The sequence below is a fragment of the Excalfactoria chinensis genome, chromosome 12 (assembly GCF_039878825.1).
Source record: "Excalfactoria chinensis isolate bCotChi1 chromosome 12, bCotChi1.hap2, whole genome shotgun sequence".
NCBI classification, from domain to species: domain Eukaryota; kingdom Metazoa; phylum Chordata; class Aves; order Galliformes; family Phasianidae; genus Excalfactoria; species Excalfactoria chinensis.
Genome location: NC_092836.1, coordinates 13,213,065 through 13,236,629, shown reverse-complemented (window position 1 = coordinate 13,236,629; position 23,565 = coordinate 13,213,065). Strand labels below are relative to the sequence as shown.

The 23,565-nt window shown below is 41.8% G+C and overlaps 1 protein-coding gene across 13 annotated transcripts in view; it reads right to left on the bottom strand.

Annotated features, from left to right (window-relative positions):
• WNK2 (WNK lysine deficient protein kinase 2) overlaps positions 1-23,565 on the bottom strand; it is a 98,765-nt gene that overhangs the window by 7,838 nt on the left and 67,362 nt on the right. For 5 of the 13 annotated variants that reach the window (XM_072347728.1, XM_072347721.1, XM_072347729.1 and 2 more), the window contains 14 exons: positions 23,188-23,353; positions 22,994-23,110; positions 22,679-22,846; positions 22,424-22,469; positions 21,193-21,309; positions 19,390-20,489; positions 17,716-17,788; positions 16,444-16,502; positions 15,684-16,366; positions 14,531-14,745; positions 12,346-12,561; positions 11,349-11,447; positions 6,390-6,434; positions 4,708-4,961 (listed from right to left, as the gene is read on the bottom strand). In XM_072347728.1, the coding sequence (XP_072203829.1) occupies positions 4,708-4,961; positions 6,390-6,434; positions 11,349-11,447; positions 12,346-12,561; positions 14,531-14,745; positions 15,684-16,366; positions 16,444-16,502; positions 17,716-17,788; positions 19,390-20,489; positions 21,193-21,309; positions 22,424-22,469; positions 22,679-22,846; positions 22,994-23,110; positions 23,188-23,353 (3,358 nt within the window). The remainder of the gene's footprint in view (positions 1-4,707; positions 4,962-6,389; positions 6,435-11,348; positions 11,448-12,345; positions 12,562-14,530; positions 14,746-15,683; positions 16,367-16,443; positions 16,503-17,715; positions 17,789-19,389; positions 20,490-21,192; positions 21,310-22,423; positions 22,470-22,678; positions 22,847-22,993; positions 23,111-23,187; positions 23,354-23,565) is intronic. The other 8 variants (XM_072347730.1, XM_072347724.1, XM_072347732.1 and 5 more) reach the window with 6 other exon arrangements.

Sequence of the window (23,565 nt, the reverse complement as noted above, 5' to 3'; positions counted from 1 at the left end):
GTGGCACTCTGATGCACTGCTCTGGGGCACTCACTTGTGCTCCCAAGCAAATTTTACAAGCACACATACATCCAATACCCTCCACTGCTTCTCTGTCTCCAGTTCTAATCTGAAACGTGAATGTGATGGCAAACACCAAACTAAGAAGTAGCTACTTTGGTATAATGAATTTAAAATCATTCATCCATAAGGATTCACCAAAACTAACAGCAGAGAGCAAAGACCAACAAACGGAGCGACTGAGGACGTGCACATTTATACAACATGACGACTTCTGAGGCTGCTAAGAGAACTGAGCTTGGCATCCTCAGAGTGATGATTTTCACTCGTTGTGAGTGAAGTGGCTGACAAAGAACACCAGTAGAGGTACCTAACCTGTAGAGGGAACCTCTTCTAAAAGCAATAGATTTATCAAGTAGCATCAAAAATGCAAGGTGACATTTAAGCAAGTTCAGAACTTATAACTGAAAAAACCCTTCTTTTCAGATCTTTCCAAATGCTGAGTAATTTACTTCTTTACCTGATTTATAATGCTTTATCTTTTCTTTCTCAGCTAATCAGCTCAGTAAAGCAGCAGCTATATTTAAGGCTATGAGTATCAGCCAGGAATAAATGCCATTGTGCTGCAAACCCAAATGTTCCACATCCACATTGAAACCTGTTTGTGTGATGACAAAGGCACGTTCACAATGTAAGGTTGCATCCTCTACCTTGCTGCACACTTCAAACAAGCACAACCCATGCTGTGAAAAACAAAGACATCCAGCTCATTACTCCCCCTCAACTCATTTTGTAAACCACAGTCTTTGGACAACCAACGAATCAACACTGACGGAGGCTGAAACAACCCTTCCTCCTTCACACAAAAACTGACTGAAACACTGCGATAAGCAAGCAGTGGTACAGTCCTCAAAACAGCACTGGATCACCCAGCTTTAGCAAAGCCACAGAGGCTGCAAGGCACCTTGCTGACAAAATCTGTAAGGAAGTTATATTGGGAACTGAAAGCAAGTGGCACAAGATCCGAATCCCGCACCAACTCAAGCAGCCCATGTTTAAAGCACGCTGAAAACAGATGTAACAGCCTGCGCTCATTTTTTTTTGCCCTTTTTCAGTGTACTGTAAGCCCAAAGTTAAGAGGTACTACTGAAGATTTGAGATTGTGTTCTTCAAGCTCCTGGAAAGCTTCTCTGACATTCAGAGCAAGCAGGCAGCATTGATCGGCTTCAATCAAGCACAAATACATCACATCTGTAACATTCATAACATTCCTCCAATCCAATTGACATGGAAGACACAGCAAAAGGTGTTAATAGTCCTTCTGTTCCATTCTCACATCTGCAGCTACCTTGAGAGCACCTGCTTCCCAGGCAGGCGGCTCATTAAAACAAAGATGCACTAAAGGCAAACAGATGTGCAGTGATTACTGACAGTGCCTACACTGCCACACACGTCAGCAACTGACACAGACTGGCATGCCCCACAGATACAACCATATCACGGACTCAGAGCACATTTACAGCTTTTCTTTTTTGGTAATAGTCACATAACAGTACAAAGGGACAAAACACATTTGCTACACTCTTTGTTCCCAGACATCTTCATATAACGTCTGTAGCCACGCAGTACCCAGTGCTTTTTACACAGAAAGCAGCTCGCAGTCCTAGATGTATTCCCCTGCTGGTGGCAACCACAATTACCTGCAAGAAAGGATCACTTCATCATGCCTTCAAGATGGATAAGCGTGAGAGATGTAGCTATTTGCAGGCAGACTGACTTAATTCTGCCTAGTATCTCCTATTCCTTATTACACAGCAATCAGTGGACAGCAAGAGAGAATAATAACCTTATCAATGACTTACTGCAAATTTATTTTGGGGGAAAAAATGCACACAGAGAAGAAGAGAGCCACCTGGCTTGATGTCATACCTTGTATGACACATACCCTGGACTTTCACCCTAGGAGGATACTCACTGGCTGTGTGGAAGAGCTCTGCCTGGTGCTGATCCCTGGGGCTGTCCTTACAGCCAACAGAGCACCACCAGGACAACTCACACAGCTCCTACTCCTGCCTAAAAACTCTTCAAGGAGACACTTTCCTTTCCCAAACGGAATTTAGAAATGCCTGCATTTCCAATTATTACAATGGGCCAGTGTTAGCTTCTCCCACAACAAAATACTCGGTTGGAATATATGAAACAGCTGGCCCTACCACTTTCCTGCTTGTTTGTTCCAGTGTTTAATCATTGGCACTATCAAAGATAAAAAGAACGATAAGCATCACCATGCTTCCAATTTATCTAGCTTTTATTTCCAACATAAAACCTTATTAAAAATGTCTCTGATGAGCTGGGAATCTGCTTAACGCTCCTGTTTACCTTTTATTGCAAAGGTAATCTTGCATTTAATCAAAACAGACAAAAAGATGGTGTTAACAGATGGTCAGAAGACTTACAGCCTGAGCTTTACATGCTCCCTGTTAGAAAGCTATTTTTTTCAGTCCTTTGTGATTTCTTGAGTGCTTTTTGTCTAATACTGTTTTGAAGCATGAACTCCATACTGATTTACTGCAAGTACAACATCCCTGCATATAACTCCAAGAACTGGTGTCACTGGATCACTCTCCTGGCTGCCCAGGCTAAGCATCCTCTCTACTTCCTCCCCCTTCTCCTGGCTGTTCTTCATCCTTCACTTCAGATCCCCTTGAAGGTGAATTTGAAAAGGTACTCAACTACTACAGCAGCGCTTGTACAGCTTTAAAAGACTTCTTCACCACATTTGTGGCTCTGCTTTCTGCTTCCTGGTGCCCAAGAGGACGGGTGGATGCAGAACAGTGGCAGCTCCTGCTCCCGGCCTAGTGAATGCAGTTCAGCACTGCTGTTCCATATTGGAAGGTTTGAAGAGGTCCATGGTATGCTGTGCCAAAACACCCTAACAATAACCCTAACACAGGAGCCATCCACATTTTCATCCCTTCTGCAGCCCACACCCCTACTAGGAGAGGTGCATGAAGTCACCTGCCACCAGCTGGCACAGAGCTCTCACTCCCAGCTATGAGTGTTCCAAGCAGCAAGTGACAACCTGAACCAAAGAGCGGGGAATCCCAACCTGTCTACATTCTTTGTCAACAATCCGCGTTACTTCAGCCTTGGTAAATCCTTGAAACAGACATATTCTAAAAAAAACAAACCTTCTAAAACCAGCGTGTTAAGACAGCACACGGCAGAAGGTAAAATTAATCCTCAATCGATGTTTACATCGTCAAGATGACTCCCCCACATCTCTTTTCCAGAGTTGTAAGCAGGCAGAGCACCCCCACCAGATCCTTCCACAATAAAAGACAACAAGCTGTGAAAAGCACATCAAAAAGAGTAAGTGACAACAAAGGAGCAGAGCCTGTGCCCTCACCATCGCTTCCCAGTGCATCTCCAGAGATCTTCTATTTCTGTTTACTGGCACCTTTATGACTTGTTTTCTGAGAACTTACGGGGTCCTGACGTCATTTCTACTCCAGAACATGTTTATGCTGTTTAAACCCATTGCTACGGAGAGGGATTATTTACTCTCCAGTTTTTGTTCATTAATGGCCACTACGAATCAATGCAGAACTGCTTAATAAGCTTACACAGGTGCTTTTCCCTGTGAAGTCAGTGATATACTGAGACCAGCAGGTACCAAAACAGACATATCAGCAAGTTCCTGCTTCAGCAGGTCCCACCTGAACAGCAACCGAGGTGCCACCGCTGCTTCCAAGCCTTTTTACCTTTTACATGACAAAAACACAATGGTTTTCTATGCAGGTCCAGTTAACTTGTTTTTAAGAGGTTACCTTCACTAGTTTTGCTCTCACAATTTCTCTGCATTTAAAATTAATCTGTTTTCCTCTATTTGGCTCAATTTCTGCTCTTCCAAAAAATGAATCCAGCTAAAATAATGAGTTGAGGAACCACCATCTGTGGGGATGAGAAAGGGATCCGGAAAACCAGACCAGGGTAGAAGAGAATTCTGAACTGGGATTCTGACTGTGTCCTCAACACTGTCACGCAGTCACAGAAACAAGCACTGAACACAGACACACATCATGGTAATGTTTGCCTGCTATGGCAAATAAGAAGGGACAAATGGGGCACCACTAATCCCTGCTTTGTGGTACTTCACTCCCATGGAACCTCTGAGGATGGCTTTTCCATGAGGCAGAAGGACTTACAGATGCATGAGATTAGTACTGCACAGTGTAGGATATCAAGCAAGGGTCAGAACAACATGGAGCAGTGCCCTGTCTTGGCGCAGTACCCGCACTGCTTGTGCTAAGACAAAAGCTTGCTGCCAGCAGGCTGCTAACCCAGCCACTGCCTGCCTGAGGAAGATTCACGTTAAATGTCAAAAAGAAGAAAATGTTAGCAATAATAAAAACTTAAGTCAAAGAACATACGGTTAGTGGTATAAGTATTGCTGCATCTTACTGTTAAAAATATATATTTTAATATATATATATATATATTGCAGCTCATTTATCTCCCAAGATTATTCCAAAAGACAATTAAAAAAACCAACAAAACTCTTTTAGTACTTAATGAAAAGAGTTGGACATTTCTACGAAGCAGCTATCTGACGTAATTTAGTGTATGTCCTCCTCCAAATCTGAGTTCTGCAAAGGCTGTCAGACACATAGCAAAAAGGTACGTTCTTCAAGGAGTGCCACTTACTCCACATGTCTCATTCTGTGTTTGCATGGGATTTGCCTTTGGCTCCATGTCCTGCCTTTTTTGGTTCTGCTTCAGTTGGTTTAAAGAAGGTTTTGCCTGCGCAGCTCCAACAGTTTTACTTGTCCACTGGTCAACCAGCTTGTGAAGATCGTCGGTGAACGTTCCCTTCTTGTTGTTACTGTTGTTGGCCTGAACCTGCAGAGTTGATTGCGGGAGGGGCTCAGGACACGTTACAAGACTGTTTGTAGAGGATCCTGGAAAATCACACACAAAGAAAGTTGACAATGGCATCTCCATTTCACCACTTGTCTGCTCACATAGCTTCCCACAGGCTGCAATTCAAACAATAGCTTTCCTGACTTTGCCCTCCCCCTCCTTTCTACAGAACACCTTTGCTTAAAGAAATGGTCCGGGTCCATTGATCCAAATGAGTTCAGATTATGTCTCATCGTGTTACCTGCCCAGAACTTCTCTCAACTGAAACTCACAACCGAGAGAGAAGGAATAAATACACAGATGCACTCCCAGTGCCACCAGCACTGCCAGGCTTGCAAAGTCTCTCCATGGAAAGCTGCCGTGGGTGCATTAATTGCTGCAGCCTCGTGCATTTTAAAAATGAATTTTATTTGCATAAACGTACTGCCCTCCTGGAAAAATTTAATTAGCACGTAGGTTAAGAGTACAGTTGGCCTCAGCATCTCAAAGGCTCCAGGACCCACAGCCTCCCTCTGCCGTCATGACATTTTGGGAGAAAAAAACACTGGGACCATTTATGTACAGAAGAAAAAGGAGAAAGGAGGCCATAAGTGGGTGTGCGAGTTTCTGACACAGAGATACACAACTTCTGGGATAGATAAAGGCAGATGGGAAGAGCACTAACACAAATTTAATTTTATAGGCTTGTATGTCTCTAGGAAGAGATCTGTCCCGTTCATCTGTTGGTAACTACAAGTTTGACAAAGCAAGACCAGCAGCAAAATGGAAAAAACTTTCTATAAACAGATTTACCGTATCTAAAGATTTTAAGTAAGACCATCTCTCCAAGCAAAAAGTTCACAGAACTGCAGTTACAGAAGCAAACACAAACATTCAGTTTTCCATTTTCTGTTAATGAGCTACCAGTCAATGAAACCGAATAAACTAAGTATTCCTACGATCGTATAAGATACAATAATAACCTTCAAATGATCATGCATTCAACCTGCAACACAACTCATAAGTGAACACTGCTCATTTCCTTTTCCTTTTCTCGGGGGAAAGGGACCAGTGAGAAAATAAGTATTCGGACAGGAAAGCTCTTCAATTAGTGCTTAACATCTCATGCATCTCCACAGGAATAAGAGTTTTAAGCTATTAATTCCTCCAGCAGAAAACTGCAGTCATATAAAGGTGTGTTTTTAAGGAAAACAAACACACGATCCAGTTTTCTGGCTGCATGCGTGCACAATCTCACACACAAAGAATACCACGACTGTCTTGCAGCATGCGTAGTTCCCAAACATCACAGCACATGCATTACTAGGAAAGTATCACAACGTATATAGTCTAATTTCATACCAGTATAAGTGCATCAGCTCTATTCATTAAACAACTAGCTTTTAGTAAAAAGAAAAAAGAAAACTCAAAGAAAAAGCATCCCATGCCATGAAGGAAATACTGAGAAACAAAAATGGGATAGTTACTACTACTGTGATCTTTGCCTAGACATAGTCGTTTCAAGGTGGACCCTACAAGGTAAAACAATACAAGACATACAGAATTAGGTAAGACTAAACATAACAAATCTGACGGACAAGCTTCTGTACTTTTAAGCAATCAGAGAGTAGTTATTATGCAAGAAAGGACAGACAAAGTCAGCAGTTCAGGTGAGTAAAGGAAGTCTAAGTAACTGGACAGCTCAAACCTTTATTAATGTGCAGCCATTCAGAAGCTTTGAGAGGTACAATAGCATGCCAAAAGCAAGGTCCCATGACTTAAAGATGCATTTTTTTGGTTGTTTCAAATTGCCTTGGCTTCCTAATAAGAGATTTTGATTCCTATTTATGCAGGAAATGATGTCAATTCAGTTTGTGATAGGAGGCCAAAAATGCTTTCAGGAACAAGTAACGCTAGTCTGGCTGCAAAGACAAACTGTACAATAACCCTAAAACATCCCGTTTTACAAGTCCAAAAAGATACATTGTTCTGCAGGTCTGAGGCCAATTTTCTCAATTATTTATTAGTATGATTTGTGTCTAAATGTGAGATTCTGAACTTTAATTAGAAGTAAATGTAAATGAGTTTCCCTTCATCTCGTCCAAGTGTAGAAAATCCAGCAGAGTAGCTGAGTTCTCATTTAACCAAACTATGTGCTTTTTCGTTATTATCTTGTTAGAGCCTTCATTATTTTACATATTCTGTTGGACAGTTATCTACAGTGCCAGATGTGTACAGAGAACCCTATTTGACAGTTAGGTCTCGCCAGACATTGGCACCATTTCCATTAGAGTGCCAAATTTCCTGAAAGGTATTTTGGACTTGATAAGAAGAATATCGTTATGGTATGGGAGGAGATGAACATCTGATATGGGGCATGGTGAGTTTATCGTGAAGAAGCACTTGAACGCATGAGTAAAAATCAGAAGGCTGGGCAGAAAGCAAGGTACAGAATGTATGTGCTTTTCTTTATGGTAAACTGGTGCCACTGTCTTATTTTACTGTGCCAGAAATGCAGCTTTAAACCCAGAGATTGCAGGTCCAGGTTGACATAGGCTCTGAATGAGTCTTCAAAGGAGAAAGGAGAGACATCACTCAGAGACTGGAGAAGAGAAAATAAAGAAAAGAGGGAGGAAAAAAGGGAGAAGAAATGTTTGTGTTCTGATATGGGTGGCATGAGGAGGAACAGAACGATTGGTTTGAGAGAATTTTTTGTTATTTCCTATGGCTTAATGAAGTTTATATTCCAGGAAAATCAGAAGGACATGACTACAGTAATGTCTTATGCAAGCATGACCAAAAGCTTAGTTTCTCAACTCAAAGCTTAGATGAAAAGTACAAGTCACATTCACAACTGAACATCGTGTTGCATTTGTTTGTTGTTGTAATTTTTCTTCTCTTTTCCCTCCTATATTTTACAACGCCTATCTTCTAAAGTCAGCTAGCGACCCCCATTATAGAAACATCAGCAGTAGTAATATCATAATATAATGTTAATTTCTTAACTACCCTGCAGGGTTCTGCATGTGGCAATAGGTAGAAGTTGGCACGATCTGTATGCAAATGAAAAGTGCCTGCAAAAACTAAAAGCAGGCAGCTGACTGCAGGACGTGCTCAAATGCATGTAAAAATGTTTAATCACCAACCCCACTGCTTCCTGAGCACCAAGCCACAAGCTCACGTGCACCCCGGGTGCCAGTGCAAACCTTCTGCTCCAAAACAGGTGGGGAAGTGACAGATAGCACTGATCCTAGACATGCACAAGGTACCCACACAAAGGGAGCCTGCTTGAAGAGAAGTGCTACTTAAAGGTGAATCACTAAAAAGAGCTGTTTCTTCCCAACTGCATCACTCCAGCACTGCCTGGGAGATGGGAACATTACCTAGCAGGGACAATGATCATCAGCTAAGATTTGATTTATATTCAAATTCAATTCAAAGTGCACTTGGTAAACCTAATTCACCAGATTAATTGTATTACTTCCACAATAAAGGTGTTTAATAGCTGAAAAAGGAAAGGAGATGGACCCTAATTAATTGAGATTTAATCTCTCACTGTAAAAGTTAAGCTAAGTTAAGCTTTATTTCCAATTCCAGGGGTAACATCTGAGAAATTAAGGAGCTATTGTATCTTACAGGACAGAATAAAACCCACTGTTCCATATTTGTGCCGTAACAGCTGCCAAAAAGCATGAAAGCTAAAACAAAACTGAAGCAGCAGTATGGTGCTAGGCCATTTCCATAATCCCATTCACATACAATATATTAATTACTACAGACCTGACAAAAATAGCTTTGCATGAGATTACAAGTCTAGGCCAAGTGGAGCTTTTGAAAATCCCACTCACAACCAGTGCAAACTCCTCTCTAGGACAATTTAACCTGTGGGAAGAGCTTGGGCTAAAATTATGCTTAGGACCATCAACAATATGCATTGCATTCCATGAGAAGCTGAAGGAAAAAGTAATACTGGACAAGGGGACAGATCAGGCAGCAGTTCTGGCAGAACTTCTAAGTGTTCAAAGCTTGATGAGCTTTGTAGCCAGGCACAACTGTCTTTAAAGCATCTGAACACTACTTCATGGAAGCGTGCTGCTAATGTATTTACTACTACAATACGCCTGAACTCCCCTCCCCAGAGTGCTGCTATTCCTCAGTCAAATGTTCAGATGCAGAACATTCCTGAAAATACAGCACAGATCCTCCCAGCAGCTCTCAAATAACAAAACAATGCTGATTTGTGGGACGGATCCAGCTGAACTGCCAAGTCCCACCAAACAGCTACCTGCATCCAAAACTCACAGGTCAGGCCCACATGCACTTGCTCCCCGTGTTTCAAACCGACTCTTGGTGCTCCTGCACGCAGAGATGCCCACACAGAGTGCGTGCAGGAGCTGCTGCAAACCCTCAAGCCTCCTTTGCACTGGGCAGCCCATGTAGGATCCTGACAGAGTAGAGCCACAAGCCAGCTGTCCCTCTCCTTGCCATCACTGTCACTTTGTGCTGTTCCTCAAGGCCCACGGCTGCTCTGGACACCCACTAGATGGAACCACCAGACATGTCTGTGGGCTCTGGCTGCACAGCCCAGCTTCCTCACAGGTCCCCAGTTCAGTTCTGCTATGACTCACAAATGGGGGAGTGCAAATCTCCAAACACTTTGCCCAAAGAAACAGAGAAGAGAACATATGGGCTGAGAACAGAAACCAATTTGTTGTGCTGCTGATTACTTAAAGTATCGGGAAGCTTCATAATTGGAAGAATTCACATATTCCCTCGGTTTCATTCACAATATCCATTCACCCAAACTCCTTTAATACACCGTTTGTGAATTGCCACCTCCCAGACCTTTTGCATCCTCCTGAATAGTTGTTTTGTGAAAGATAAATGAAACCACTTCTGAGATTTATATGTGCAGGAGAAGAAGCTACTCCATCCACTATAACACCAAATGGCAAAACTCAACACACTGAGATTTCCCTCAGGTACTCGGAAGAACCCAGCGTGCAAAACTGTTGTTAAAACTGGTATGAAAATAAATGCAGTGTTTAATGCCAAGCAGTAAACATCAGTTTTCAGAACCTGAATGCTTGGATTTTAGGGATCTCAAACAAAAAAAATCAAGGTTATTCTTAAATTATTGTTTATTCATAACATTAGAGGGAGTGTTTTTAAGTGGTCTTGTGCCTTTGATCTATACCACGTGGGTAATGACGAGCAACATCGCATTGCAATGGGAGAATTGGTATCAATGCAAACAAACAGTGGGTTAACCATTTTCTCCAGAACATTGTCAGCCTTCCTAATTTTATATGTAAGTGGCCTATAGTACCTGGTCAGCCCAACATATCTTTATTGTACAAGCAAAATCTGTTTGCCTAAAGGGCGGCAAATACTGCTAGGTAAAAAGGTTTGCACTTTTTAATTAAATAGCTTGATATCATTTGGTTGAATCGCCAATTACTTTAGAAGTCGCACAAATAAGGTATAAATAGTAGGTGCACAATTATCTGAATTGAGAAAAACTGGATCCTAACAATCCATTTCAGAGTATCATATAATCAATCTGATACTGCTTTTTTACTTATTTCTGCTTTGATGAACTGCTAATTGACTTCATCTCAGAGGTCACGTAAGGTCATAAGAAAATAAACTGAGCGCAGTGCTTCAGCCAGATCAGTTTACACAAAAAGTCGATGGCACTCGCCTTTGGAGTAACCGGATCTTCCCGCCACTTGGGTGTAGGTAAGAATCGCTCGCTTAAACTAATGGAAGTGAATGCATGGGGAAAAGCCCACCTAGAAGAGACATTTTGAAGGAACTAGCTGGAGCACTTTCGTCTCAGCATTTCCACATGCAAAGAGCGGGGGGGAAAAAAATTAAAGAAAATAGAGTGAATATAAACAGTACTGTAGATCGTGTTAATACAGCCCTTGTATGGAAGTTATACCCTTCAGTGACCTTCTAGTATTGTATCAGCTTGCTACATGCATGTCTTCATAGTCCAAACATGTGTGAAAGAGACCATTCGTCTACAGAAGGATGGATTTCTTTTTGTTGTCGCTGGAACCGGGACAGCAGACATGTATATTTGCCACATTGCAAATAAAAAAATTACTTCAACATAAATCACATAAAGTACAAAAGCTTTGATAAGTCCAGGATAAAATTTACCATTAGGTTATATCAGAAATGATGAGATCTTCCACACATGCTTTTGGTGCCCAGGCATGAGCCAAAAGCAGTGCAAAAAAAGCTTTCATATGAAAAACTTAATATAAATAAGGTGTGTTCGTGATGATTACTTAAAAGAAAGATAAAAAAGAAAGATAAGATGGCTCAGAAAAAGGGGCATCCTGCCAAACATATTAGAGATACAAAACATGAGATTGGAAAAAGGGGTAAAAGAAAGATGGACTGTGATAAAATACAAAAGAACAAATACAAACAGATGGACAAAGACACAGGTCCACTGAGGAATCTGGTACGAGGTTTGCTACTAGATTTATAGGTCACTCTCTCAGACGTTTGGTGGAAAACCGTCCAGCCTGTAAATGAATATAAAGGGAAGAAAACAAAGACACTTATAAAGTACAAGTAGCTGTGATCAGATGTCCTATACCATCAGTCAAATCAGCTTTGTTAGTTAAACATCCACATCTCCATTTTAACTTTGCCAAAGAGGATTAAGTTAATTGACCATACACAAAAGGATGCAATAACAGCAAAAGAGAACAGATAGATATTTTGTAGATTAGTTTGGCAGGATGTGCAATGAGAGGAAGGTATTTTAATCATCATTATAACTTCCACTATGCATGGCAACAAGGTCAGTCAAAGCCTACAGAGGTATGCACTACACAGAAGTACCAGAAGTCGGGACTGGGGAACAGCCAATCTACTGCTCTGCAGTCATTTAGCTGAGATTCCAAAAGCATGCACAACATTAACCCCTTGGATAAAGGGGACATAACTTGGTCCTCTCTATTTTTTTATTCCACGCCTGAGAAGGATTAGTACTTTATAATGAGGATCTTCAGGTCTACCCATATCACTGGGCTAAAACAAGAGCCCAAAATGGACCAAGGGAAACAGTTTCCTATCTGTCTTCATTTGTTAGGGTTTTTTTTTCCCCCTCTTCTCTTTCTATTTTTTCCCCTCTAAGAAATTCATAAGGCAGACTCCAGAAAAAGTGTCAGTGCCACTGCTGGCAAAGGTAGAAGGTATTTCCTACCTAAAATCTAGTGTGCCTCCTCGAGTGTTGACTCTGAATACTTTGTGAGATACTTTACTTTTGTTCTCCTGACAATACTGCAGTGATATTTTTAAAGATAAGCCTGTAATTTGGATTGGCAAATCCACTCCTAAAAGTTCAAGCATAAGGGAAGCAAATTGATTTTAGCATGTGCTGGAGGATATGCTGAACAGCTGGTAGGAAAAAATCACCTTGGCCAGAGCTTGCGTTCACATCACCTCCTTCGGGGCCTAAGCCGGAGCAGATGTCAGAAGACAGAGAGGCTTTGACAGAGCACGGCTGCTGTGTCTGAACAGACTTCCCAAATGTGGCTGACACAGAGGAAGTTACTCCTGTTGTTTCGGGAGATCCAGGCTGAGCTTTAGTTGTTTCTTTGTGAGGTGAGTCTTTAGAGTCTGAAACATTACCTGAAAGAACAAAAACAAAATACAAGCAACGGCAAATGCTAGGAAACTAATGAAGAAATATCAGCACCTAAAAACAACTGCTCATTTGCCACCAAGCTTACAGTTCTAAAGTACCATATGAAGCACAGACTACACAGACAACCAGCACCACTAAATAGCCTACACGTTCTGTCACTGCTCCTGATTCTCCAAGAAGCTTGTGGGGCAAGTTTGATTTTTATAGAGTCTTTTCTGAGTTTTTCAGAAGGACTGGAGTCAAGAACTCAAAGAGTACTGTTTAGAGTTGCAGAGGTGCCTGATTAGGACAATGGAGGCACAAGATGACTGAGCAGAATAAGTAGGTTTGCACTCAAACCCGAGGTGAAAGCAAGTCAGTGGAGAAAAATAAAAAGCTGCTGAGAAGTCATGAGGATTTCTTTCTTTATATCTATACATAGATGTATACATGTCTCTATACAAAAATTTCTATCTATCTATATAGGTATTTTGGGTAAGGAGACATTTATCAAGTGAGTAGCTTCGTAATCATTTGTGATACGGATTTAACAGCAAAAACAACTAACAGAGGCAACTCTAATTAGCGTCTATCAGTAAGTGCATGAGACCACCTGCCCTTCATCTATGAGAAATGACCTTGGGAAGCCCCAGAAGTGAGGAGTCTAACTAGGTAATCTTGAGAAGACTCGTGTGAATACAGGTTCTCAGAGTAATGAGAACTTCATGCAGTGCCTCAGAATAGTGAAAAAATAAAGAAGAAATGCAGGAAGGAAAGCATGCATCAAACAAGCAACATAACTGAGCAGATTGCTGTTCTCTAATTTAAAGTAGTGGTCAAGAGAAGGACACTATAACACAGAAATAGTCTGAAATTCTTTGAACTAAGGTAAAACACTCATGTAAGTGTCCATGAGCAGAGACAGAGAGATATGGGTTCTCTGTGTAGACAGAAAATGGCTTCAGACAACCCAAGAACAAACTGGCATATGGGTGGACAGAATCACAGACATTCACAGCATCACATCACAGGGAAGGGAGGTAAAACCTACGCAGGTTAGCCAAGCAGCAGCAAAATAGTTATGAAAGATTCAACACTGCTTCAGATCCTGTATGCAAAAACACTCAGATTCGAGATGGATCACAGAATGTCTTGCCTCTGAATCTGCTTTACTTGTCTTAATTGAAATCCTTAACTAAAACAGTCTTGTAAGAATTTCAACACATCAGCCTTGCTAAGCGAATCTGTAAAAGTGATGTTGCAAACAAGACCTACCAGATTTGACAAGCAGGGTCAATAGTGGAAGCATGCTACTCTTCCACATAATAGTATGAAGGAAGCTGAAGGAAAATAAATCTATTCCACATCCTGCTGAAGAAATAGGCACTGGAGTGTATCAGCATTTGTTATCTGTAATGTCATCTTCCTACTTTCCAAAGAGATAATGACTCAAGATTGTCATATTGTTTGAGAGCATCTGAGAAAATCTCAAAGTGCTTCAGATGGTCAAAGCATCCATCACTGCTTTTATTAACTGTTTTCTTATCTCCCACCCTTGTGGGAGCAAATACAATCCCATCTTATTTATATAGCACATTGTAGGAAAAAATAAACAAGATACAGCACCCAATCAATAGAGGACAACCGCTCCTAAGAAGTGAATACAAACATCAATAAATAGCATTTGGAGAAAAGATGAGAAAATGGAACCAGGCTGTATTCCAAATTAAAGTGGGGTATTGTTTCTCTGCCAAACATTGTCAACAATGCAGGGAAGGTACAGCTCAGCATGGTGCACTGTGACAATGTGGTCTCAAAGGAAGCCCACTTCAAAAACAATTCACAGCATGCAAACTTAAGACACCGTAGTGCAACGAAAAAGATCAGTAACTTTTATGCAGTCCGTGCAATTATACAGCAAAACCATAACAGCCAAAACCAACAGGGAAATGGAAAGTAGCCTAGTGCACCTACTTGTGCTTGATGTTCCACTCCTGAGCTGCTGAACCAGAGGATTTAAGAGCTTTCCACCTTTCAATTTATTTTTGCTGGTTCTTCGTCGACGGCCGCTTGGCGGGGCTGAGTGAAGGAACCCCATGTTGGGGGGGAGGGGCTTCCCTAACCGAATGTACAGTGCCTCTATCTCATTCTTCTGCTGGGTCTGGAGTTCAGCAATTTCTTTCATATGCCTAAGTATAGAAACAAAACATTTGATAGTGTGCATTCAATAAAGAGCCACATGTTGGCAGCAGAACTAGTTATGAGATAAAGCAAAACAACCTTCAGTCATAAAAGCTACCCAACAGCATGTGAAGTCAGAACCAAGCCCCCTAGAAAAGATGGTGGCTGACTTCTCATACATTGAATTGTAAGATAGAACCCCAAGGTAGGTAAAAGATTTTAAATATGCTAAGTAAAAGCCATCCATTTTGGAATTCAGATTTAAAGATGCCATAAGGCCAGTTATAAACTTTTTGTTTTAATAAAGCTGGTTGTGAGGACTGGCAGCACAGCAGACTACTCAGGCTCCACCAGACTTCCCTGAGAGTAGGCAGAATGCTGAGGTTTAGGCATGGTGTGAGGTGAGGTGTGGGTTTTAATCCAGTATCTGTTAGTAGGTATCTATCATAAGAGTGACATCAGGAATGGTGATGGGTCCGTAGGTCTGCTAGTCTGAAGCACTCTTGCAGAGAAGGGCATGAAGAGACCACCTTACATCTCTCTATGTGGACATCCATATTACAGTTATATGGCCTTACATAGCACCCACACTGGATCCTAATATTGCACACAAACACATCACAAATTCTATCGCCTGCTACTACATCAATGCAGTTTTTAGGCAGGGAAACTGGACATCACAGCAGAAATATTCTCATTAAAAAATAAATAAATAAAAATAAAAAAAATAAAGCTGAATTATTCTACTTCCAAACAAGAGTGGTAATAAAGTGAGGCAGAAAATGATGCTGGATGACATTCAATGGGAGGTCTCAGCGACGCCTCATTTGCACAGGAGCTGTTTACGCACCACAGCTACACAAAACACATTTTTCAGCATGTGTAGAGATGCTGCTTAAGTGTCTCAATGCATTCTACACCAGCACTGTCTGCAAAGACAACATACTTTTCTCTCAAGTTCTGTAGTTCTTTCTTCATGTCTGCATCTTCAAATTCAGAGTCATTGTCACTGCTCATGTACGATGACTGCGAGTGGAAGGATGTTATGTTGATGGTAGGAATCTTTGTTCCCTGCCCATTCGGTGAATCGGGGCCTTGAGAGCCCGCTTTTCCAGTCCTCTGCAGAAAAGCTGCTGCCTTTTTAATTAAGTCAGAGGCTGCACTACTGCTCGGAGGGGACGGCTGAGCTGCAGCAGCCTGTCGATGGAAGGGTTCCTCAGCAGAATCACTTGAGCCCTGGTCACAAAGGACATCAACAGACGATGCCGTCTGCACCCGTCGGACAGCTGTCTTCTGATCGGGGCTGGAAGGGAGCTCATCCAAATAGACGTCTGGGGGTGCAGAGAATCTTAAGCAATGCGGCGCTGCTAAAGTTAATTCATCTTGTGTGCTGCTTACTGAAAACCTGCCAATAGTTTTGGCTGGTGTACCGCTATCATGAGTTCCAGCCTGTTTTCCATAGGAACCAGAGTCTAGAGAGTCATCCCTTTGAAGGTTATTTATCACCCCATCTGCTGTCGATAGTTGCATTACATTATCTGTGTGCGTAGATGAAGTTGTAGCCTTTGCCTTCTCTTTCGTTTTAGAAGTTTCCATCTGTTTAGCTACGCTCGATGATGTAGGTGCAACCTGGAGAAAATAACAGAGGTTAATTTCGAAAGTAACTGTAACAATCAAATATAAAACCATGCGTGGTTTCTGGTTACCTGGAGGAGGCCCTTTGCTGGAGTCGTAGGAGCTGGAGTGATGCTCACAGCTGATCCTGCTTTACAAGTTGGAGGAAAAAAACAACAAATTAATGTCTGTAATGGTTTTGCATAAAGCAAGCCAATGGTAAACTCAAATGTAACAGTGCAGCACTGAAGAATGATGCAAATAACAATTCCTTGCAATGCAGGATATAGGATTTTTCTTTTCTTAAATGCAGGAGACAACAATGATAACAGCACAAATTACCTACAGGTAGACACTAGCTTCAGTCTATTCATTTGGGGAATTCAAATAATAAAAAGTGTGAAATCCCATAAGCCAAGTGGAAAAATATTAGGCAGGAAGTAGAGTGAAATTTGCATGGTACACTAGACCTGTATGACCAAGGTGTTTTTCATGTCTTGAAAAAATAAATAATTGCTCTCAAATATTCATGCACTTAAAATGCTGCATTTGACCACAAATGGACCATTACTTCACACCTGCCATTTGACAGATACCCACACCAACAATTCAAGGTGCCTGAGATGAAGTTAAACATCACACTATTGAAAGCAGAAATTACAAGCTCGGAAAATGACCACTTGGACCACAAAGTATGTGAGAAGCAAAACGTCAGCGGAATAATGCAGACAACATTATTTCACCACCTGGGCCACTGCTTTTGTAGTTAAGGCAACGTGTGACAGGGGCAGGAGTTTCAGGCTCTTCATTGCTTAAGACTGCCCATGACTTGCAAGACAGGTAAAAGGAGCATTACAACTGCCCGGCTTCTTACTACTACTCCTACTGTGTTATTATGGAAATTGCCATTAAATCTGCAAGTACTAAATGAAAAGAACTTCTTCCTAGATCTCCATGGGACTCTCAAACATCTTACAAGCTTCTCCCCAGAGATGCTACCCTCAGCCGCATGATTTTCATCAGCTCCTTTCTGCACAGACCCAGAAATCCAATGGACTTACTGTTCAGATGTTTTAATGGCATCAGAAATTTACTGTTGAGATCACAGACTTCCACATGAACACCTTATACCATAGGCATATATTACCTACTTATGGTATAAAATAAATCTGCCCGTGAGGCTGTTTATTTCTAGGAAGCTTGACAGGAGCGAGCTATTTAATACTTGTTATATTACAGCAGGGTCAGCGATGCGCCGGGTATGGCTGGGCAGTTAACCAAGAGCTAGCAGCAAGGAGACATAGGAGAGGACCAGGAACAAGTATAGATGCACTGCTGCAGTTCAGCACTGAAAGGAGCATTACCTCTTTGGCTTGTTGACCCACCTCTTGCTTCCAAAGACTCAGTCCCAACACCAGTGACCTCAGACTTCTCAAGCTTTCAGTAAAAAGAAAAAGGAAAAGCATTTCAGTCTCCAGCAGAAAGCCAATGCATTCTCATTCTCTCTTTCTCTCTCTCCCCTCATCCCTCTACACTCACACTATTGTGGAGTATGAAACTATTTTATTTTATTTGTGGAGGTGGCCTCCAACTTTTCCTTTATCTCCTCCTCTTTTTTTCTCACTTGGAAGACAAAGAGGAGGCAGTGTCACAGAGGAGACTGCGACCTAAGTCAACACAGGCACTGAATTATATATCAATTTTGGTTTTGTTCTGTTTTGCTTTACCAGCCAAACCACACACTTTGCATCCATCTCTTCAGAAGGTCCCACATTTCAGAAGGACTGCACTCAATTACTAGAGAGAAACCACCTCTCATAAACAGCACTGTAGCTACTGTAGGCGGTCATTGATCACCACACAGTTCAAACGAGTTGCTCAAATGCAGCCAATATTTCTATAAAATACTGCATCTTTCCAACAGCTCATCCAGCTGACACTGTATGGAACAGCCTCATCCTAGGTAGTGGTGATGGCATTATTGCCAGAAGTCTTTTCAAGGTAGGTAATCATTGATCTTCTAGCAGAAAATGCTGCAAATCTTTTGAATTCCACAAACTCAGCATTTAGTCTGAGAAACTGCAACATGCATCCACAGGGTGAATAATGACCCAAGTCACCAACACCAGTAAACAAAGTAAAATTCAGAACACAACAAAACCAAAACGGGAAAGCTCAGCTTTCCTCAGCTATTACCCAGGGAAGTCTTAACCTGCTAAGTTCAGAAGAAGTCAAAAGGGATTGTTCCAGAAAACTGAGCAATCATCGACCTATGGAGTTAGAGATATAGCGATATGGGCTGTGTTGGGAGCCTATGCTATTTCAGTAACCTACTACATATTCTAAAATTGGTCACGAATGCATAATATGCAAATCTAACATTTCTTACTGCTAACTTTGCGATAACGATACAAAGGAAAACTCTATTCACAGACTATAATCAGCCTTTAGAGAATGTCTGTGAAACTTCTCTGGTTCCACCTCATCCATAAATGGGACACCCTCTGCCAGCTCCCTGTTGCTATGTGCATTTGCTGTGGTTTGAGGCAAGAGTGAAGCAAAACATCTCCATGTAACCAGCTACACATGCAAACGAGGCACAGACAATGCCGTGTCAGAGCCAGCTGACCAGACAAACACTACCTTTCTCTTCAGAACTTAATGACTCTGCTCAGGATGCATATTATCTTCTTAAACTACAAAAAGTCATATTTCTGCCTGCTGTAGAAACAGGATATGATGAAAAGTGTGAATTAAGATATTATTTAACTTAAAAGCCCAAAGGAAAAAAATTGACTTTCACTGATAAACATTTATGTAATGTGAGTCAAGTTCTAACTTTACGAGATGCACTCTAAATTCACAATGGAAAGCAGGCAGTGACAAAAGTAATACACCAAGGAGCAGTTGTAAAATGTTTAGAGAAGCAAGAAGCCCATATACATGTTATACTACAGACTATTTCTGAGCACTACTTTGGTGCTGTCCATGACAGCTGGGTTTAGATATACAAAGGGCAAAGTCACTGCTGCACTAACCAATACTGGGTAAGGTGTGATCTCAGGTGGCACAGCCGGCACAAACTGGGCCTCAGCAGCTTTCACCTCCTGGCAGCTATCGGTGGCATTATGGCCCGGTTCTCTCAAATCCAACACCAACTTGGGAACTTGATCTTCGGTAAATGGTGGCAAGTTAAATTCACTGTCTGCCTGTTCCAATGGCACAAAAGCATCTGGAGTTCCTGCTGATGCAGAAGAAGTCGGGACGTACTCCTGGTAAAGTAAGTTGCGCAGTTTCTCATCGAGGCTTTTTATTGTGTTGTCAACAAAGTCCACCCGGGGTGGCCCCTCTCCATCAGACTCCACAGTGCACGGCTGCTGCTGCTGTTGCTGCAGCAGGCTGACCCCCATGCTGGCGCAGGTGACAGGCTGTGTCTGGGACAGCATCACGTGCTGCTGGGATGCAGCCATGGACACCTGAGTGGGGCTCTGAAGTTGAGATCCTGCCAGATTGAGAGACTCGGATGCAACAGATGCAGGAAACACTTGGTTCACAAAGGAGTGCTGCACCACGCCAGGCTGGCCGGCCTCTGGCAGGTGAGGGATCTGGGCTGCAGGCTGCCGCTCCAAAACAACAGCATCTGAGAGCACAGGGAGCGGGCAGAGCTCCGGTGCCTTGGCAGGAGCTGTTGGGACTGCTTTGGGCGGCCCAACGCTGCAACACGCTATCTCCACATCAGGGATACACATGGCCTCATCTACCTGCTGCTGTGTGTGCTGAGTAGGCTGAGCAGCCAGAGGAGCATCAGCAGGCTCCTCCAGAGGGGCAGCAATTGGGGCTGGAGTGCCAGGTGGGGCGGGCAATGCTGTTTTCAGTAGAGAACATTCTGGCTGGCCCCCGTTAGCAGCTGCCTGCTCCAGGATGTTTGGAGCAGGTCCTGGCTGCGCTGGAGCTGAGAGCTCTGCCTGGCTCGGCAAGCCAGCTGAAGATGCTGCAGCAGGAATTTGTGCCAAAGATGGAGAGGCCCCAATGGGGCTGTCACAGACGCTTGTTTGTAGAGGAAGCTGCTGACAAGCTAAGACACCAGGCGTATCCGGCACCACAGAGTTTGCTTGCTGATCATCCGACTGCTCCAGTTCTAAGAAGGACACAAACAGCATTTGAACTTCTGATGGGCTGTACAGAGTGAAACAAAGTCAAAGCAGAGCCTCCTGGCTAGCTATAGTGACTTACTCTATAGAACTCACTTTAGCAGGGGGCTGGACTCCTCTCCAGAGGTCATTTCCAACCCCAATGATCCTCTGATTAGAATTACAGCCATGCTATAGTGTTAAGCAGATACTTAAAACACTGACATTTCCCCCAAACTCAGATAAACATTTCTTATTTGGTTCAGTGTAATAAACAAGCTTGTGTTGTGCATGACTTAAAAGAAGGCTCTTCATCAAAAAAGGTGTGAACTAATTTTGTGTGATAACTGTTTCCTAATCAACAGGAACGTTACTCTGAAATACTTCACCTCAACACTTGACCAAGGACAGGATGGCATCCGCTGTTCAAACTACTGTCTCTGGCACGTAGAATTGTCTTCAATTGTTACAAAGACAATGAGGCCTAGGCTTCATAAAGTATACCTTTTATAGGGTAAAGAAGAAGAGCTCTTCTACATCTCAGGAAGTTTATCATCTGGGAACTAGAGGCTGATGAGTACAGCTCTAAGCCAAGGCAGACATACATCAGGGTCCAAGCCACCAGAGTTATCTGAGGGACAGCAGTACAGCCAAGAGACTTCTTTCCCTTCTGAGACAATGTTTTCTAAAAGACCTAAACTTGATAAATACCTGGACCTTCAGACTGTTGTGCACTCTGAGGAACTGGTGGAGAAAATTCTGGTGCGTCAGTAGTCGGGTTTTCCACCACAGGGCATATAATAAACCACCTTTTTCCAGTATGCAAAACTAGATATGAAAATAAAAAGCAAACAACAGTTTTGGTTTATTCCAGATCACCCATCATAAGCTAGTTTTAATTTTTATAGTTAGATAGAAAATCCAAATTCTTGTAGTAATAGCCAAGATTAAAAACAATGGCTCCCATCTGATTCTCCTCCCTGAGAAGCCAGTTTTGGTAAGGGAGACTGACACCACCCAATTTCGCCACACATTTATAGTAAGTTTATTTTCAAGTGTTAATTATCCTTAGAGGGATAAAAATTACACGCATGGCAAATTTTTTAATGGTTCTGCAAACTGTTTGCTTACTATAGGAAAAAAAATGTCAGTTTTGTAAAGTTTATCCATTTTAACTTTTCTAACTAGGCAGTGTTATAGCTAACATTTCTTTTCCAGTCTCATCTCACGGTCTGGCATACATAAATAGCAAGCCAGAATTATACATACTTAGTATCATCCAGCAAAAGTGTAAATCATAAGTATAAATGTTATGTTTTTAAAAAAGTGCTTAAAAAAAATAATATTACTCTTATAGGTAAAAATAAACCAGATATTTTGACCGGAAAAATCTAATTAGCAAAGATCATTCAGTTTCTGCATCCATTAAATAAGTCCTATGTTATCCTTCCTCCCCTGTAATTAAGAATTTCTGAAACAATGCTTCCTCCACTTGAGATTCAGCTTTTTTCCACCAAAATACACTTACACAGAGATAAAAGAACCATTCCCTTCCCTTCCACTTGGCTGTAAAACCCATAAGATGCAATGACATTCTGATGCCCAAAACTCCCCTCAGTAATAAAGAGGCTGATGAAAATGTATGGGCTAGAAATTTCAATTAAATTACCAAAGCAAACACATCTTTTAACTTTCTCTTACAAATGTTGTTATATGCTTCTTGATTTTTCCACTACTGATTATCTGCTGATGTCATTCAGGGCTTCCCAGGTGTCAGCCAGCTTAGCCCTATGACCATCAAGGCTGCTAAATGCAGAGATCACTGTTATACCCTTCTTTCTAGATACAACCACCAGATTCTTTCTGAATCTAGCAAACTTCTGTATAAGCTAATAAGCAACGTCAAGCTACAGATTAAGCGCGTAATCAAAGGCACTTTTACCATTTTGCTGATACACGGGTGTCCTCACTTGAGATGGCCGCTTCTCCTATTCAAAGAACAAAAAACCACTCTCTTAGAATATAAAGATTCCTTGGAATAATGCTGCTCTTGCATTGCTACTAAGTTTTAACTGAGTTAAAGAATTGTTTTTCTAGCTAAGAAACCTTTTCTTCCTTTTGTGTTGGTTGTGAAACTTCTTTATGATAATCAGGCATTAAAAAAGAGGTATCAAAGAAGAACTCGAATGTTTTGTACCTCATTCATTTCTGCTCCATCTGTATCCTGCTGGGGACTTGTTCCCTGATCTGAACTTCGTTCTCCTTCTGTATCTTCACTGAGCATATCTTCTGCTTTATCGATAATATCTTTCATTTGTTCAATAAATGTCTCTTTCTCACTCTGCAATATGAATTCATTCTCTACCTACAAGGTCACATCAAAACAAAGAAGAGAATTGTAACTTTTTGGCTAATGTCCCATTCTGCTCGCAATGAGCCCATGTGAGAATAAACTGGCTAAGGCAACTTTTTACATCAAGAGCCTGTGGGCAGCTGCATCACCAAGCCTTACCATGTAAGTAGCAATTTCCTCGGGTGCATCACCATCCAAATCAAACTTAAAAGTCACCATTTTGTGATTGTGGGTTTCAAGCTGGCACTCCACCATCTTATCCCCTGTGTTACAAACCTGCAAACAAAGATTAACAATTATTTCTGGCACAACTGAACTAACCCTGAATTTATCCCTAAATTAAGTGTACTTGCATTTAATATAGTCAGTTTGGGTCTGTTGGTTTTCTCCTGGCGTGAACGAGCACGTGTAGATTTCTTATGTTTCTTTGAAGACTTTCCTTCTTGTTTTCCACTTCCTATTGCTCCTTCAAAGCTGTCACTCATCTCTTTACCTGAAGCAACATCTGGACTCATGTAGCTTTGCAAGAGAAAGGAAGAAACCCCATAGAATGAAAGCTGCTTCACACAACAGAGTTATGTAGAAATAAGACAGAGGAAATTCAGGCTACAAAAAAGTATATATTCTGTCCCAGATTTAGCCAGTACCTGAGAGATGCTCCATAAGTAAAAGGAGCTCCTTCTAGTCAGGCGTGTGCTCTGGCTATCACAGAGAAATGATCTATCAGTTTC